The sequence below is a fragment of the Aegilops tauschii genome, chromosome 4 (genome assembly GCF_002575655.3).
Source record: "Aegilops tauschii subsp. strangulata cultivar AL8/78 chromosome 4, Aet v6.0, whole genome shotgun sequence".
NCBI lineage: Eukaryota > Viridiplantae > Streptophyta > Magnoliopsida > Poales > Poaceae > Aegilops > Aegilops tauschii.
In genome coordinates, this window is record NC_053038.3 from 36,915,941 (window position 1) to 36,933,743 (window position 17,803).

The window sequence follows — 17,803 nt, forward strand, 5'->3', positions numbered from 1 at the left end:
TTTATATGATTTATTGCACTAACCTATTGATCCAGTGCCCAGTGTCAGTTCCTGTTTGTTGCATGTTTTTTGTTTCGCAGAATATCCGTATCAAACGAAGTCCAAACGCGATAATATTTTACGGAGAATTATTTTGGAATCCTGATATAAGTATCTAGGGAGAACATGAGGCTTCTCAGAGCTCAGCGAGTCTCGGCCGTCGGATCGGTTTTTTGATGCGTTGTGGACCGTTCGATCTCGCTCCTGGTCGATATCAGCCGTTGGATCAAAAAAGTTACTGCTACAATGAATAGTAGACCGTTGTATGCCCTCCAGTGTGCCACCGCCTGTAATTTCGCTGCCCTGCCGAGGGCATTTCTGTCATTTCACGTACAGGGGTATAAAAAGTGGGCCGCTGCCGTGGGATGACCTAAGCCGCCTCCTCCCTCCCGCACCCGCGCCTCCCCCGCGCCCAGCTCCTCCCGCCTCGCCTCTCTCTCCCTCGAAACCCTAACCCGCGCCCACCTCCCAGCCCCGCCGCCGCCGCCGTCGCCTCCTCTCCTCTTCCTCCCGCCCGCGCCTCCCTGCCCCGCTCCCGTCCAGGGCCAGCCCCACACCGCCGTCATCTCGCCTTCGCGTCCTCTTCCTTCCTCTCCTCCCCATGGGGAGACGGCGGCAAGGACGGCGCGCTACGCCCGCCCCCTCCGCTCCACAAGAGCCCTCCCCGTCCCCGTCTGCGCCCTCGATCTCGAGGACCCCCGGTCGCCCTCGGCCCCGGTGTCCTACCGGGTCCTGCTCGCCGTCCTCGCCTGCGTCGCCCTCGGCGTGCTCGTATTCGTGATTTGTGGGAGGTGGAATCAACGCAAACGGGGGCCCACAGCCACCATAAGGCACCAGGGCGGGCCCCTAACGCGTGGTGGTGGTTTGTGCCCTTCTCGTAAGTCGGTTGGAGCTCTACTTCGGGCGCAAGGAAGCTTATATCCGGAAAAAATCGTGTTAAAATCTCAGCGCAATCGGAGTTACTGATCTCCGGGAATATAAGAAACTATTTTCGGCCAGAAAATAGGAACGCGAAAGAGAAGAGAACAGAGAGGGAGGTCCAATCTTGGAGGGGCTCCCGCCCCTCCGCCGCCATGGAGGCCATGGACCAGAGGGGAACTCTCCTCCCATCTAGGGGGAGGCCAAGGAAGAAGAAGAAGGAGGGGGGATCTCTCCCCTCTCTCCCGGTGGCGCCGAAATGCCGCCGGGGCAATCATCGCGTGACGGCGATCTACTCCAACAACTCCGTCATCTTCACCAACATCTTCATCACCTTCCCCCATCTATATTCAGTGGTCCACTCTCCCGCAACCCGCTGTACCCTCTACTTGAACATGGTGCTTTATACTTCATATTATTATCCAATGATATGTTGCCATCCTATGATGCTTGAGTAGATTTTTGTTGTCCTATCGGTAATTGGTGAATTGCTATGATTGGTTTAATTTGCTTGTGGTTATGTTGCTGTCCTTTGGTGCCCATCATATGAGCGTGCGTGTGGATCACACCATAGGGTTAGTTGTATGTTGATAGGACTATGCATTGGAGGGCAAGGGTGACAGAAGCTTCTTCCTACCATAGAAATTGATGCATATGGGATTGAAGGGGGACCAATATATATCTTAATGCTATGGTTGGGTTTTACCTTAATGAACGTTAGTAGTTGCGGATGCTTGCTAATAGTTCCAATCATAAGTGCACAGAGTTTCAAGTAAGGGATGACATGCTAGCAGTGGCCTCTCCCACATAAAAACTTGCTATCGGTCTAGTAACGTAGTCAATTGCTAAGAGACAATTCCGCAAATCCTACCACCACTAATCCATACTCGTTTTACTAAGTTAATTGTCTCTTTACCCAAACAACACCTAACTTTTATTTTCACGTTCTTTAGTTTCTTGCAATCTTATACTACCACATCTTTCTTGTTCTTGAGTACCATTTGGTCCCTATGACATTATAATCTCCTCACTTGGGCCTCACCACAAGAGACCAAACCTTGTTGTAGGTGTAGTTGTTGAGTTCTTCATGTCTATCATCTAACTAATCCAGATCTTCCAAAGCCTCCTCTACCTCTTGAGGGATTTAATACAAGAGTCAAACGAGTGATGTTCACCAAAGTTTGCCAAACGTTTACGAGTGGTTACCCCTATGCAAATGCTACCAATGATGTTGTCAGTGAGGCGATCTAGAGTTTTCAACTTGGATGCCACTTTGTGTTGGTTCAAAGCAAGTGCTTCATTCTTCAGTGTGATGTGAACGCTGTGGCGTTGCTTGAACTTGATCTTGAGAACGACCTTGGGCCTCGATATATGGCGCATCATCACTTGGTTGAGCTTGCCATTGATCTTACTCGGGATCATGAGGGGCTAGTTCTTGTTCTTGGATTAGTACTTTCTTCTCTCGTACGCGGCTCGAGAAAAGTGACTTGGATCAGTGATACTTTTTTGTACGTCGGCAATGGGGCGAATTGGCCATCCTACAATGCTAACACCGACCAAGCCAAACCAAATGCTAAAAATCTCACCATATCAATGGGTCCCACCACAAAAACAATTGGTCGCAATTGATTCTCAGTTCTCCAATCCTAGAAAGCTTAGTGAAGTTAAAGGACTACGTGGACAACTAAGTAGGCCATTCATGTGGCATATTACCATTTGATCATAGATTTGTCTAAAGAGTTTGTTGGACTATTGATGCTTACTAACTAAATGCGCGCGTTGCAACGAGGAAATACATATTCTAATGAGTTAATATTTCTAACGAGTTAATATGATTATGCACTAAAAATTGGACTTTAAGTGGGGATTGAAGCTACACTTATAACAAAGAAAAATATCCCCCTAAAAAATATCTTTTAGTGTGGAGTATTTCAAGTGTGATAAACTTAATCACAGATTTAGTCACATTCCTCATCGCACACGGCATTCCTTTCGCCGTTTCCGCCCCTCGCCGGCGCCCTCGTCCCCTCCTACTCACGCCCCCTCTCTTCCTCGATCGGCTCGTCCGGCAACTGCCCCCACTGACCGACGCGCCCCGCCGCTACTGCGCTTCCTGCTGCCTCTAAAGTTCTGCGCTCCCCCCCACCCCCCACCCCATCGTCTCTTCGCCGCGTCTCCGCCGCCTCCCCGCGTCTGTCTGCCCCTCTGCCTCTGCGGTCACATCCTCCCACCGTCGGAGTGACCTGGAGATCCGCCCGGACCATCTTCGCCGCAAAATCTCGCCGGAGGAGTCGGCACAGAACTAGGCGTCGCCGGATATGGCCATGGCATCACCTTGGCAAGCTGGGAGATACATAAACATCGAGGGGATGGCGCGCCCGGTGGCGGTGGACCACCGCATCAGCCTCCCCTACTACTTCCGCATCGCCGACAATCTTCTCCGCCAGGTCAAACCCTAACCCGAGATTTAGAGTCTCTGCTCCGCGATCCCGTATTTTGGTGCTGATACTTCTCCATGTAACCGGCAGTTTCGGGTTCAGGGACGCTGAATCCATTTGTATTTGCTACGCAATCAGCGTACATACTGTCAATTAGCTCGCGGGCGTGTAACATTTGGGTCGTTTTATGTGGTGCACAGGCCAACATATATCGAGAGGAAAAGAACCTCATCGACCTGTACATTATCCTCCTGAGATACTCGAGGTGGGTTGTGCTCCTGTGTTGGTATATCTTAGCATTAGCTTGTCACAATATCTTAAGCTTGGTGTTGATGGTATGCTGACCACTGTTTACTGGCAGCCTGTTGTCTGAGACGATCCCGAAGCATCGTGATTACCATGCATTCAAGTCAAGAGAAAAGGAATTCCTGAAGAAAGGGCCGCATAACTCCGATGTATTACCTCTCTAAGCTTAATGATTATTTCGCCTACTGCTTCAGCATTTATTAGATTGCTTAATGAGTAACATAGAAGTGTAGTGTCAGAGTTTGTTATTTTTATTGGAACAGAAATATGTCAAATACTTATGCTGACTAGCTCAAATTTCTTGTAGAAACTCTTGAATGTTATCAGTGAGCTAGAGTCTCTGAAGCCGATTGTGAAACAGCAAATTGCTGAGCTTAATAGAAGAGCTGCAGAAGAACGTAATGGTCCACATGAAACCTATGCTGGAAATGGTGCAAGCATTAGGACAGATCAGCTTGCTGCAAGTCCATATATGGTACAGGTATACCATTTATTTCCCATCTGGAAGTTTTTATGCCACCTTTTTTAACAAAGGAAAGGGTTATATAATGCATATTTCTTGGCATCTTTCTTATACTATTGTTTTATTTCTTTTTTCATGGGATTTACATTTTTCTCATGCAGCCAGCGTTTGGAAACTCAACAGGACCATTGCAGAAATCATCCTCTAGGTGGAACCATCAAGAGGCATCGCCACAGGGTGTTGAACCTGATAGGCATCTAGTCAAATCGTACGTTTATCATTCGATCCTATTAATGTCCATGTTATACCAAGACCGATCTTATTTCGGAAATGGCCACAGGGTGTCGAGCCCTGTACGTGACCGATTCTGGAATCAGTGATTTGGAATTGGTCTTGGTATTTCTTAAAAATAAGATTTTGTTTGACTGCATTTTGGTTAACATGTATCCTCCTTTTCTGAAACTGTTCTCTATAATGAAATGAAAAATCAACGCAATTGTTTTTACATAGCTACTGAAAATCATGTTCCAATTTCTATTCATCTGTAACTCATCTAATCTCTTTGGTTATTTGATCCAACTTGCAATAGATGGGCCTCTGCTTCTTTTTATTGCTATAAACACATGAACTGTCATATACAACTGTTTACATACTGTATAGTCGTTGGCTAATGCTTTCGTTTAATAATTAGGGAGAAAATAATTTGCTTCCTCTGTGTAACTTACGCAGATATGCCAGTTTACCATATCCAAAAGATGAAACACTATCCAGACATTCAATACTAGGACCGAATGGGCTTCATGGCCAATGGACAAGACCTGTTAGTGGTGTGAAGGTATAATTATTATGTTCTCAATTTGCTTTATATGTTTTATTTAATGACATGAAACTATTGATTATGAGTTCTATAATTGCTTGTTTTACAGGTCCAGTATCCAAGTTACCCCGAACTGAACCAAAGCAATATCACTAGGTGAGAACTTGTAAAGGTTTTAGCTTATTCTCCATTTCTTTGTATAGATGCCAGCCCATACAGCTAATGTAGGTATAACTATTTCTGATTATATGCCCCTTTTGTTCCATTGCTTCTGCAGTTTAGTTCCAGCAATCTTGAACCAAAATGACTCACATGGTCCTAATACAACATCACTGGATGGATTGACAAATAACAATGGTGATATGCAGTCTGTTCTCTCACTTGATGATGGTCAATGGTCTTTACCAGTAAAAGAGCCAGCCTCTGTGTCTCCTGTTAGTTTCGAGGAAGAATTCTCCCAGCTGAATATCAGACAGCCTAACCCCCCACCAGTCCTGGCACAAGTACATCCTGAGCGTAGACCGATTTCTCCATCAAGAGTAGCTGATCCAAGACCAGGACTTGCTACCTGTGACACGGGGCGTTTCCAAAATTTGCATGTGGTAAATAAACTAAATTCAAATTGCAGGTTCTTTACTTTGTCATGGTATTGTTCCAGATCCGTTGTATTCTTAAGCATGATTATTTTATCCATATTTCATCTGTAGCAAATGTAGACCTGTACCTCTTGACCATTATGTTGTTTTACCTTGACAGCCGGTGGCGTTAATGGAGTCTTTTCTGAGACTTGCTGAGGCAAATACTGCAAAAAATCTGGAAACATGTGGGATTCTTGCTGGTAACCTGGTATATACCTCCCCACGAAGAAAAGAGAAGGAATATTATATTTGTTTACATCACTAACGTTTCTATATGCTTATGTAGAAAAAGAGAACTTTTTATGTGACGACACTGATAATTCCTAAGCAGGAATCAACGTCTGATTCAGTAAGTTGTTTTTCCTTCTGTATTTATTTCTTTCATCAGATGTTAACCCTCAAGTCAACCGAGTCCTTTCTCTAAGCAATTTATCAGGTTGACGAGCCTTTTGTAATTCGCGCTGCTCTTATACCTTTTTCATATAATATATTCTGTATCCATAGTTCACAGGGACTGGTAATTGCTTAGCAAAACATTTGAACAATTTGGACTGATGCTCATGATTGTAAACTCTAAACTGTACATGTTACAGAGCACCCTAACAAGTTTATATACGTTATCAGAAGAAAATGTGACCAGCGAAGGAGTTTCCTTTTATTAAAATAAAATGGAATATAACTTTGATTTAGATGCTCTTTATGATTTACTGTCATATGGCTTGGAGTCTGAGGGCAGTGAGAACTGGAGGTTTCATGTCCACGCTTGAGTTTTAGTAAATTAATTTGATTAGTGGCTAGTGGCTGATGCTGCACCCGCCATAAGCTCATGCAAGGAGCCTATGGTTTTCTCTTCTTACTCCAAGTTTACATATTACAGTGCAGTACCCCGAGTTTAGCATTTTACGAAATAACTTGTTTTCCTTTTCCAGTGTCAAGCTACGAATGAAGAGGAAATATTTGAAGTTCAGGACAAAGGCTCACTTTTCACCCTCGGTTGGATTCATGTAAGTTTAGCTTAACAAATTGTTGTTGTTGACTGATCAAACTATATTCAGACTTTTGAGTGTCCTGTTCATTTTCCCTGTATTTTAATGATTGTACCTAAACGAAATGTTAACTATAATTTGTCCTCCTGTTTTAGTTTCTACCAATGATGTCTATTTAAGACAGTGATCTAGAATGGCTAACTGTGGCTACTCGGACTATTAAAGACAGCAAGACACACTGAACTAGCATGACTGTCGCTACTCTGCTTAAGTACTGTGAAAAGGGTCCATATTATGACTATATCTATTTTGAAATCCTATTCATAGTTGAATTTTACTCCCTCTGTAAACAAATGTAAGACATTTTAGGTCATTAAAGTAGTGACCTAAAACGTCATACATTTGTTTACAGAGGGAGTATTTGTTTGTTGATGCATATTAGTGCCCATGTCCCCATCTGTGGGAAGTCCATTGTGCACTGTTCAAAAGCACCCAAGAAATTGCATGGATGTAGTACACATGGAGCACACCTACCAAATTCAAAAGTATCAATCCTATGCTTAAAGAATTTGTGTCCTATCAAATATATTTGAGCGGATGGGGTTATCTTTTGGGAACTTGTTGAAGCTAAGGTTATTGTTAACTCATTCTGTACTCTAAATTGCTACAGTTTAATACTCACTGTGGGAGTTTCGTGATGCTCAGTTGTGCCGAAAGCACCATTTGGTGTCTCTGTATCCTAACCTATGATATATTGACAATTAAACCCCCTTTTCACAATTTTATGTTCTTTTTCAGACACATCCGACACAGACCTGCTTTCTATCTTCCATTGATCTTCATAATCATTATTCGTATCAGGTAATCCCCATGTGCCATACTTCTGTTGTAGTAATTGTTATTTGTATTGTGCTTTGCACTCATTGATTCCATGTCCAGCAACTAGTTGATCTGAGCCAAAAAAGGTTTCTCGATATTTGGCTGTTGTTCAGTAGTGGCCCAAAGTCTCAGAATTTAAATGCACTATAACAATGAAGCTGGGTTGTAATTTCTCGATCAATAGAAAAATTATTGTTGTGTTTCTTATATGATTTTGCTTGACACAAGTATCTTGAAACTGTGTTCGTTGGGACGTTACATCCCTGAGATTGAGAGTGTGTAACAGGTGACTGCTGGCGGCTCACTTTGAGAAAATTCTTGTAAATTTTTCCCTTTATTCATTATTTACTCACCTAAAGTAGAAGGGTTAGTGCAGAAGATAGAATTCAGCTAACTGTGATGTCTCTGTTACTGACTTATCTCTAATTCCTTAAGTTCTAACTTTATGGGCAAGGATTTCTATGCTTCGGCACAACTTCCCTGGCACCGGGCTATGATTGCAGCATTGGTAATGAAGTTGTATACGGTAGTCATGGCATTTTCTTGTATGTTTTTGGTCCAGTCTGAAATGTTGTTGCTGAGCCAAAAATGATGGAATTCTTTATTGTTTCTGAAATCCTTATCACTAAACTAGTAAGTAACTAAACACGTGCAATGAACGTTTGGGAGGGGTACATCAGCATGCTATTCAGGAGGCAGCGGTGGGTGATTCATAATTTACAGCAAGCCTGGAGGTATTAGTTGTGTTGTGCTGCGCTGAAGATGGAATCAATATGGACCTTTAGATGTGGATAGCCGAGTCGTTAGGATGTTTTGGATCAGCCACAGCTGGTGCCTTTTATGTTAGTGGAGATGTTGTGAGGATCTACATACATACATCTTGCAGTCAAAAGCAGACCGTGCCAATATCATTTGTCAACTGCTTGCTTCTTACGAGTGTATTTCATAAACTACTCCAGCAAATCATTAGTGTTCTTAACTTGATCCTGTGTTTGGCATTGTTGTCTTCAACAGGTCATGCTTCCTGAAGCAATTGCAATTGTCATGGCGCCTACCGATACAACAAGGTATATGTTACATTGGACTCGCATGCAGTTTTTTGGGCAAATTAGTGCTGATTTCGTGGTTTGAATTTCCATTGCTGTATATTATTATTCTTCATTTCAGTATTTCTTAGCCATAGATTAACTAAATGCTATAATTTCCTTGATAGCTGGAGGAAAGAGTAGTTCCTAATTAAGACCATGAATCTGCAAATGATTATGTAGACACACACATGCTTTACGTTCCTCCCCTGCAGTTATTCCTCGGTCCTCAGTTTCATTGAATCCGTTGAACCTAAAATAACAAGTATACTAAGCAATGTTGCTTAATCCTTCCTGAAACAGATCCTCGGAAAATACGCATACTGTTGTTCATTGTCATGAATAAATCATTTACAATAGGTGCTGTCTGTTCATCCGATTAGACGATCTCATGATAATGGTCTATATTTTTCTCTGAGCAGGAAGCACGGCATATTTCACCTCACGGATCCAGGTGGCATGGGGGTGATCCACGATTGCCAGGAGACTGGTTTCCATCCTCACGAGGAGCCTCTTGATGGCACTTCAATCTACGAGCATTGCTCTCATGTGTACATGAACCCCACTGTGAAGTTTGATATGGTCGACCTCCGTCGCGTGTGAGCCTGATTCTGATTAAATTAGGCGTTTATACATGGTAGATAAGAAACTTGTACCTTGCTGCGGAACATAACAATGTACAGTACATATTGGAATTGATTGCTTTACGAGCTCACGCGTCAAGCGCCCTCCCTATTTGCCTCTTTGGTAACCACTACGCAGAGTGAGTTCTCATGTCATTTATTTGTGCGGGGAACAAAGAGACATTCACAGTTGATGATTGCTTGCAAAAAGAGAGAAGCAAATTAAACTACAGCTATATTTCACAAATGTGCACGTGGTTCTTTACATTGTTTTTTTTTGCCATAGGTTCCTTTGCACTTCGATGATTTTCCTCTGTTTTCATTGCACTTGATATTTTGCCACCCATTCCCTAGATAGCTGTAGTTTGGTGGAATTCCTAGTTTGGTTTGGTAAACAATTGGTTATCAACCCCGGAGCCTGGCATAAATTCACCCCGTGAAACATTGGCGGATTGAGGTGGTCAACCATGAGGAGGATGAAAGAAGGCCACGGGCTCGCTTTCCATGCCCGTCTTCCGAGAGATTTGGAATGAAGATAGTCTTCCGGAAAATATCTACAATGCCATCAATTAGTTTGGCTAACATCAGAAGAGAGATGGAGTCGTAGAGTGTTGTGGAGGCCAAGAGCATCTTCAACGCAGTACATCAAAGCGCCCCCCTAAATGTTTGAACTGCGGGATTCAGACATTTTTTTACAGTACAACATGGTACATCAAATGTCCGCAGAGCAATCCAGTCGTCTGAAATCCCACAAACCGGATGTAAACCTGAGGAAATTTAGCGGAGTCGAGACAGTCCTGCTTGGCCACTGTCAGTTCGACTACATGTTCTTATAGTCCATGTGCCTGGCCTACCGTGCTGGCCGGATTTGATGCCTAGTATTTGATGCATACAGTTGGATGAGTGACTCTCCTACCGTTGTTGTTCGTGGACACAACCGTCGAACATGTCCGCGGTTTGATGTGTCTGATTTGATACACGTCGTTGGAGTTGCCCTAAACATTTTGTTGATCATAATGTTAGGAGAGTAGTTATAATTTGGCTTCGGTCTCACTTTGTACACACTTTTCTTTCTTATAATTGATGAAACATAGGAAAAAACTTACCGTTGCTATGGAAAAACATTTAGAAGTAGATTAAAGTGTGCCAGAGATATAAGATCTTTGAGGGATATTGACGAACCGAGCAATCTTGATATGATGTACTTTCTCAGTTCCAAAATACTTGAAATCTTAGGTTTGACCAAATATATTTAGAAAAGATACTCTGTCCCTGCGCAATAATGTCATTATAAAGTCGATCAAATTTACAGAATTTTGACTTGAAACCTCCGGTATCTGCCTATCTGGTACACCTGACGCTGTCGTACCTAGCGGCGGTACAGGCGTATGGGGTGGTGCGTTTGCTCACTGCCGCCGCGTCGTTGACCTCGCCAACCGGCAGTTCCCCCCTCTGCAAGCTGCGACAGCCCGCCTACCGTACGGCCGGATAAACCGAGGCACTGGGTTTCGGTCTCGCTGACTCGTCAAGCCGCCGAGCCGAGCCAGCGGCGACCATTTCGCCTCCTGCTCCCGCTCCTCCTCTTCCTCTCCCCACTTGCTCCACGGACCACGGACCTCCCAGCTCCCTCGCCTCCACCTGTCCGCCCGCCTTCTCGCCGGAGCAAGTCGGGCCGGGAGCGTCTGCGCGCCCTCACCGCCGGATCCCACCTCTGCCCTCCCCAGCTCGTCGCCGCCGGACACCCCCAAGCTCGCCACTCCCGGAATGAGGTAGCAGGAAGGGTTCCGCCTAATCACTCCCCCCCCCCCCCCCCCCCCCCCCCCCCCCCCCCCCCCTTATCTATCAATCATGCGGCCTGGTTTCCTCCCAACTAGCATGTCTAGTTGTCCACATATGTGTATTTCCCATGGATTGAGGGTAGGTTTGGGACCTGCAAGTTCATGTGTGTTGAATTTGTTAACCGTGGATTTAGTTGAGGAGAACTCCTTTTGCTCTGTCCCTGCGCAATATGTCAGTACCCATTTTTTTTGGCCCTGTTCTAGGGTGCATCCCCAAGTTCATGTGCCGCTATGAGTGATTAGGAGCCCAGAATGTCTCTGGTATGCTGCAACCATAATTAAATATATGAATCACAGTGATGTTTGAAAAATATTTTGACAAGGTAATTTCGCGATGCTTGAAACTTGGCTTGTTCAATGTCTTTACTGGGCTCATCTCAACTCCTACATTTTAAAATTTGTCACCAGAAAATTCTGAGCAAATATTGGAACTGATCCTTGTAGTTTCATTTTATCTATAGTACGGATATATGAAAACTCTTGTGGAAACTGTAAATGCTTATAATTTTGCTCCACTACAATGCATTTTGAAGTATAGTATGGACGTATGGAAACTCTTGTGGAAACTGTAAATGCTTAGAATTTTGCTCCACTACAATGCATTTTGAAGTATAGTATGGACATATGGAAACTCTCTTGGAAACTGTTAATTCTTGATGCATTTTGAAGTATCATCGGTTTCATACGCATGCTTGACCAGACTGCAAAATGGGACCTGCTGTTAAACATAATACATAAGAGATTCAAGCATTAAATATTTGGATTATTGTTGATTGCCAGCACTGTTTTACCTTGTAGAATCCAACAGTTAGGCAATCATGTGGATCCTGGCACCCCTACCGGGAGAAAATCACCAGAGATTAGTACAACCAGTCCACTCGTGAACGGAGAAAAGAGTAAACTCTGGGATCAGATTGGAGGACAAGGTGCACTTGCAAGTCCCATGAGGAGAGAGATTGGGAACAGGCATGTAAGCTTCTCTTGATCTATGTGTTATTTTGCAGGCATTTATGGACCTCATTGTCGCCTCCTCAAATGAAAATATCAAGGAAGCATTTATGGCCTGGGCTAACACAATGCACTGTGCTTTTGTCTCATATTTTCTCCAGATCTTTGATGAGGTCCTTCTCTGTTGATGACGTTGACTTGGAAGATGTTGAGGCCTCAAAAGATAGAGATAGGCCGTCACACTTCCTCAGGCTCCCAAACATTCAGAATCAATCTCTTCTGTCTGGTCTTGCTTACTGTATAGCATCCTGCAGCATGATTTTAGTTAACAAGTTTGTTTTGTCTGGCTATGGTTTTAATGCTGGAATATTTCTGATGCTTTACCAGGTATATTGCTATGGCTGACCATATACTTCTTATGCAATCTTGTTTTCCTTCTGATGGATATGCTGCGTGGGTAACACTGATAGTTTCTTCATCGTGTTATGCTGCAGAACATTGTATCGGTGACCATAGTTTCCACACTGTCCCTCTCCGGTGTTATCTCAACTGAACCACTAACATGGAAGTTAATCAAAGTTTGGTTGCCTGTGAACATCATATTTGTCGGAATGCTAATTACAAGCATGTTTAGGTACGTATCAAATTTTCAAATCATTTTGATCTGAGGACTGTTTTCTGTGCAGTTTATGCTGGTCTGTACTTATATCCTTTCGATATCAGGGCATCTTGTAATTTTATGGAATTTAAGCAATTATTTTATGTTTCTATTGTATAGTCCCTGTTTCGGAAAATATGAATACTGCTCTCTATTAATTTGCCCCCACTCTCAGAGCCATTCATAAAGGAACACACATGGGATATAGCTTGTTCCTCCTTAAATTAGTATTGATGCTTAATAATGTTTGATAGCCCATAGATTTCATCTAAGGGTAAATTTTTTTTGTGCTGAGGCCCGTTTGCTCTTTCTCTGTTCATGTTCAATTAGTTTGTTCAGACTATGAAAATTTCTAAGTCTTCTGAACATTATGAGTTGAGCATTTCCATATGAGCTGTGAAGAAATTGTTCCTCAACTTGTAATAAGGAAATTCCAGATAAGCACTGCACATTCTAACATTTTCTGTACCTTTCAGTTTGAAGTACATCAATGTTGCGATGTTGACTATATTGAAGAATGTCGCCAATGTTCTTACGGCTTCTGGGGAAACCTACTTCTTTAAGAAGCAGCATGATAGACAAGTTTGGATTTCTCTAATGTTGATGGTATGTCATGAATTAATGAATGTTTGGGAAGGATTTGAATGCTTGAGGGGGCTTATTTTCTTCTTCTGTTGCTGAATAATTGCATGTAGTCAATTCATTGCTATATATCTAATCATAGGTGTTCATGAAACATGACTTAAATCAATACACTATTGGGCCCTTAAAGACCTGACTCGTCTCTCTGTTTCTGTAGATAATCTCAGCCATTGCAGGAGGAGTAACAGATCTGTCATTTCATGCAGTCGGCTATACATGGCAGATCTTAAACTGTTTTTTAACAGCATCATATTCGGTATTGTTCTTCTCAATGCCACTGAAAATTTACAATATGCAGCCAATTATCAAACTGTTACTCTTCCCAAATGTTCTAGATTCTTACATTCAGTTCCTAGATTCACACTATAGTTTATAGGACAAATATTTTCAGTTGTGAGGTACCTCCATATAAATTTTAACAAATGAACTACTTGCTTCCAGCTTACATTGAGGCATGTAATGGACAGTGCGAAGGAATCCACCAGGTCCGGGAATTTGAACGAGCTTTCAATGGTTTTACTGAATAATGTTCTTTCACTACCATTGGGAGTTATCCTCGTGCTTGGTTTCAATGAAGTGGAGTACCTGTTGGAAACGTAAGATTCAAACTTCACTCGTTCACTTGTTCTAGCATGAACCTAATAACTAAATGCAAACTGTGGAGTCTCCACCTGTGTGACAAGAACTATTTATCTTGAAAGTTCCTTTCATATCCTTCATGGCATTCCAACTCAGTTCCTATGGCACACCAACGTCAAATAATGCAGTCTAAAGAACCTGTTACGGCCATGGCACCTGAATCTTGACAGGGAAGTGGTGTATAGGGTCAAATTTGTTATCTGCTGTTAAAAAACCATTACTTAGGCTCCTACCAAGATACAACTATAGATACAACTATTGCAGCTAGCATATCTGACGGAACAATTAGTTGTAATTGCAAATGCTACTTGTGTCTTATGGAAAGTGAGTTTGCAGGCCTCTCCTGAGGATGCCCACGTTTTGGCTAGTCATCACCGCTAGTGGAGTTTTGGGGCTTGCTATCAGCTTCACTTCTATGTGGTTTCTTCGCCAGACAAGCGCTACAACATATAGGTGCCAAATGAATCTGATCAGCCTCTCTAAAATCGTGTCGCTTTACTCTTCTTGATCTTCTAATGCCAACACTGCCTCCCTGTTGCAGCCTTGTGGGCTCCCTCAACAAGATCCCTCTATCCATTGCTGGAATCCTTCTCTTTAAAGTCCGCACGAGCATGGAGAACTCCATAAGCATCATGTTTGGTATGTTTCGTCTATGACCAGGGCAAAGAAATTATTGCCTTATGGCTGCCGACATGCACCACATTTCACTAACAAAGAAACCATATATGCCTTTCACTCTGCAGGGCTATTAGCAGGAGTATTTTTTGCCAGGGCGAAGTTGCGCGAAAACTCCCAGTCATAGCTGTTGCTTGCAGATCCTACAGAGGGCAAGGCAAAGCAGGCTGCTCCCTCAAATCAGACCTCTGGGAAACTTGTGCAGGTGTGAGGTTGTTTCCCAGTTGGCCTGGTGCTTCGTTTTGTTTTTTATCTCGAAGCCGTCCTGGGGTTGTGGGTGGGTGGTGGCATATATACGTCCTCTGTAAGACACATGGTTAGATACTGCTGAAATCCCAGGCAGTTGGGGGTATAGAAGATGATTGGGTAAATACATACAGGTAGTAATTCATTCTTGGGTTGGAGGTTCTCCTCTGAAACCAACTCAGCTGGGCAGATCAGATCGATGCTGTATATTCTCTTCTCTTATCCTGGAGACACGGTCTCTGTTCTACCGGCTACTCTGAAAAACTTGGCCATGGGATGGATGGATATTCGTCCGAGAAAGGTCTTTCTGGGAGGGTTTCTCTCTACTGCATTTTCCATTGCTGGTCAAGCGCATTCACCTCACTCAAGCAACACGCGTGTTGTGCCCTAGTTTGCCATCTCTTTTGGTTTCTCTCTAGTGTATTTTTTCCCATCGCGTGCTTATAGTTTGTGTGGCAGACTTGTTTCGAGGCGAGGTTTGACTGCTGCTGTGGCTGTGGACGTGGCCTGGCCTAGTCTCTCTCTCTCTCTTGCTGTTAAGCTGTGCCCTTACGCTTTGTCATGAGTAATAAATATTTATTGTGGCCGCTCTCCCTGTGTAAAAAGATGAAGAGGAAAAGGCCGAGGAGACAGACGCTTGAATGCCCTTGGACACGAGACATGACTTGTCACTCAGTACAGCCGAGAGAACGAGGACTCGCACACTGCGCACACACATTCACTCACTGGAGCAAGTAGTATTGAATGTTGGCTCAGCACTGTCCTTTTCTCGCACTCAGGTTGGTAGGCAGGATTTCGCATATCTGCACGTGACAGTCAGGGCTCTTGGTTGAATGCAGTTACCGGTACTACTCTAGTAACCTTTGCTCAAGGCTTGAGTAGTTGAGTTAGCCATTCTCTCACTGAACTTGAAATTCTGTAAAACTGATAGATCATCAGTGGGGAAAAACGACCTCCATGAGAAGAAGAGAAAAACCACACGATCAAATCACGTGTGTTGTTGGCTGACGCGAGTAGGTAATCTTCTTATTGGAGTCCTCTGCTAGGGCCTGTCTGTGTGCAAGGAGATGGTAGCGAATCCCTGGGCCTGGAGTACATGTCCTGGGAGCGAATCACATGCTTTGCTTACGGGCACAAGTTCTTCAGAGGGAAAGACAAGGCTACAGCAATGATGAGCGTAGCTCCAAGGGCTCCAAAAAGCTCTTGTCTCGCTGTTTGGCCCCCCCTTTTCAGAGCCTTTATCATCTCCAAACAAAAAAAAAGGACACGTACCATTTTTCTTGTAAATAAAACTCGATTTTCATTATGTTTTTTTCTTCAAAATGAACTCGATTTACATTCAACATTCATTTTTTTTTCCAGACGATTCAGAAAAGGTCGCATATGTAAGCCAGTAGTACAAATGTATTGACATGACCTTGTTAGTCCATCGGAGCGACAATACGAAGTGATATCAGTCTCTTAATTACACCACCAAGCTTATAGTACAATATAGGGAACTCAGAAGCAGCTGTTAACATAGCAGCTCCTTGATCAATTAGTGCAGCGCCAACACCGGCTCCAAACTACTAGCAGTATGTAGTGGATCATTCAGCATCATCATCATAAACTCTATACCTAAACAAACTGACCAAAACTTATCCCAACAACCACTCCTTGCACAGCCATGTAGTGTAGTTGATCTTAGCGCATGCAGCCTCTCCCAACAACTTACAGTAGCCATGTGATCTGTGATGGGACGGATCAAAGATGCTGGAGGCTCATCAAACATCATCTTCTTGAGCAGGCCTCGGTCACGGGTTGAGGATCGGCCTCCTGTCGGCGCACCGGCACTTCCAGTTGAGCGGCTTGTAGTTGGTGGAGCCCTCGTCGTCGTCGCCGCCGAAGGCCCCGGACAGGCGGAAGTGGCTCCCCCCCTTGTCCCGCGGCGCCACCGGCACCTGCACCGCCTCGCACCGGCCGCACAGGGCGCACCGCCCCTCGCACCGCGGCGGCCTCGACCCGATCCTCACCGCCGACATCGCCTCCGCTCCCTCCGGCACCCCCACCACCTTTGGAGCTCGCTCCTTGAGCTGGTAATGCAGCGGCCCTCTACCTGCAAGAAAGCGGCAACATGATACATCAGCTAGTGGCAGAGAAAGTGAGGAAGATGAGGCGGTGTGGAGTATTAGAGACAGTAAGAAGATCTTGGCACGCACGTACCTTGAGTAGAGGCTAGGCCCTGGGAGGATAGCAAAAGGAGAAGCAGAAGCAGAAGCGAGGAGTAAAGTAGGAGGAGCTTCATGGGGGGAGGGAGCTCAGCTCGATCGGCTCGACTGAAGCTTGGAGGTAGCTAAGCACTCACTGATGAATGAATGAGGGAAGCAGCCGGGGAGTAGGGTACCGCTAGCCTGCTACTTATATCAGGGATCGCGCTCACATGGGCAGGGGTTCCTTGTAGCTGTGGCGCTGGGAATAAATGGTCCACACAGAGCGAGAGAGGGAGAGGGGTTGGCCCTGTCTATCTACGGTGGTGTGGTGCGCCGGTACTACTCCCTCCGTCACAGTTTATAAGGCGCACATCAGAAATCTCTGGGACCAAGGTGATCCACGATTGGCTTCAGTTTTCTTTCCTCTAAACTAAAAAATAGCTGCGTAAGTTAAACCACAACGCCTAATTAGCTGAGAAATCAAAGCACAGTAAACAACCGGGCCATTAAACGAGCCGTCCGCATGCATGCAGTTGTGGAGTAGTAAAGCCTGCCTAGTACTAGTCTAATTAACTATTCTAAGCAGTAAATGTCAACGCGCCTTAAACCTCACATATTCTGAAAATGCATGTAAACGAAAGTGTGCCTTATAAACTGTGATGGAGGGAGTACCACGGACGTTGGCCATTGAATGCGGCTGAGCTCTGAAGCCATAAAGGCTTCGTGCAGCGGCGTCAGAGCCAGAGGGGGAGGGGGGAGCACAAGAGTTGGGAGGA

At 44.3% G+C, this 17,803-nt stretch overlaps 3 protein-coding genes across 4 annotated transcripts; 2 read left to right on the forward strand and 1 right to left on the reverse strand.

Moving 5' to 3' along the window:
- Positions 1 to 2,909: 2,909 nt before the first annotated feature.
- Positions 2,910 to 9,276, forward strand: LOC109732804 (AMSH-like ubiquitin thioesterase 3). The gene is made up of 14 exons (XM_020291998.4): positions 2,910 to 3,404; positions 3,596 to 3,660; positions 3,757 to 3,850; positions 4,009 to 4,182; positions 4,326 to 4,432; positions 4,894 to 4,999; positions 5,091 to 5,137; positions 5,259 to 5,583; positions 5,738 to 5,827; positions 5,906 to 5,968; positions 6,549 to 6,623; positions 7,404 to 7,466; positions 8,499 to 8,551; positions 8,992 to 9,276. Exons 1-14 carry the CDS (start codon positions 3,276 to 3,278, stop codon positions 9,170 to 9,172), a joined length of 1,572 nt encoding a protein of 523 aa, XP_020147587.1. The 5' UTR covers positions 2,910 to 3,275; the 3' UTR covers positions 9,173 to 9,276.
- Positions 9,277 to 10,548: 1,272 nt separating this feature from the next.
- On the forward strand, positions 10,549 to 15,164 carry LOC109732803 (GDP-mannose transporter GONST1). Of its 2 annotated transcripts, none has more exons than XM_020291997.4 (10): positions 10,549 to 10,961; positions 11,829 to 11,996; positions 12,140 to 12,365; positions 12,473 to 12,612; positions 13,113 to 13,242; positions 13,436 to 13,534; positions 13,720 to 13,874; positions 14,254 to 14,370; positions 14,459 to 14,556; positions 14,661 to 15,164. In XM_020291997.4, exons 1-10 carry the CDS (start codon positions 10,957 to 10,959, stop codon positions 14,717 to 14,719), a joined length of 1,197 nt encoding a protein of 398 aa, XP_020147586.1. In that variant the 5' UTR covers positions 10,549 to 10,956; the 3' UTR covers positions 14,720 to 15,164. The 2 variants fall into 2 exon arrangements, with proteins under 2 accessions (XP_020147586.1, XP_020147585.1); XM_020291996.3 differs by having other exon boundaries at positions 10,581 to 10,961; positions 11,829 to 12,000.
- A 1,119-nt stretch (positions 15,165 to 16,283) lies between these two features.
- LOC109732799 (EPIDERMAL PATTERNING FACTOR-like protein 2) lies at positions 16,284 to 17,298 on the reverse strand. The gene is made up of 2 exons (XM_020291992.4): positions 17,041 to 17,298; positions 16,284 to 16,933 (listed from the first exon to the last, which is right to left on the reverse strand). Exons 1-2 carry the CDS (start codon positions 17,120 to 17,122, stop codon positions 16,632 to 16,634), a joined length of 384 nt encoding a protein of 127 aa, XP_020147581.1. The 5' UTR covers positions 17,123 to 17,298; the 3' UTR covers positions 16,284 to 16,631.
- Positions 17,299 to 17,803: the final 505 nt, after the last annotated feature.

What these genes read in the sequence shown, in the direction of transcription:
- LOC109732804 (XM_020291998.4), top strand. Translation starts at nt 3,276, where the DNA reads ATGGCCATGGCATCACCTTGGCAAGCTGGGAGATACATAAACATCGAG. An exon ending in GATAGGCATCTAGTCAAATC is followed by an intron (nt 4,433 to 4,893) that starts GTACGTTTATCA and finishes TAACTTACGCAG; the next exon opens with ATATGCCAGTTTACCATATC. An exon ending in GCGCCTACCGATACAACAAG is followed by an intron (nt 8,552 to 8,991) that starts GTATATGTTACA and finishes TTCTCTGAGCAG; the next exon opens with GAAGCACGGCATATTTCACC.
- LOC109732803 (XM_020291997.4), top strand. An exon ending in CTAATTACAAGCATGTTTAG is followed by an intron (nt 12,613 to 13,112) that starts GTACGTATCAAA and finishes TGTACCTTTCAG; the next exon opens with TTTGAAGTACATCAATGTTG. An exon ending in GTGGAGTACCTGTTGGAAAC is followed by an intron (nt 13,875 to 14,253) that starts GTAAGATTCAAA and finishes GTGAGTTTGCAG; the next exon opens with GCCTCTCCTGAGGATGCCCA.
- LOC109732799 (XM_020291992.4), bottom strand. Translation starts at nt 17,122, where the DNA reads ATGAAGCTCCTCCTACTTTACTCCTCGCTTCTGCTTCTGCTTCTCCTT. An exon ending in GGGCCTAGCCTCTACTCAAG is followed by an intron (nt 16,934 to 17,040) that starts GTACGTGCGTGC and finishes GCTTTCTTGCAG; the next exon opens with GTAGAGGGCCGCTGCATTAC.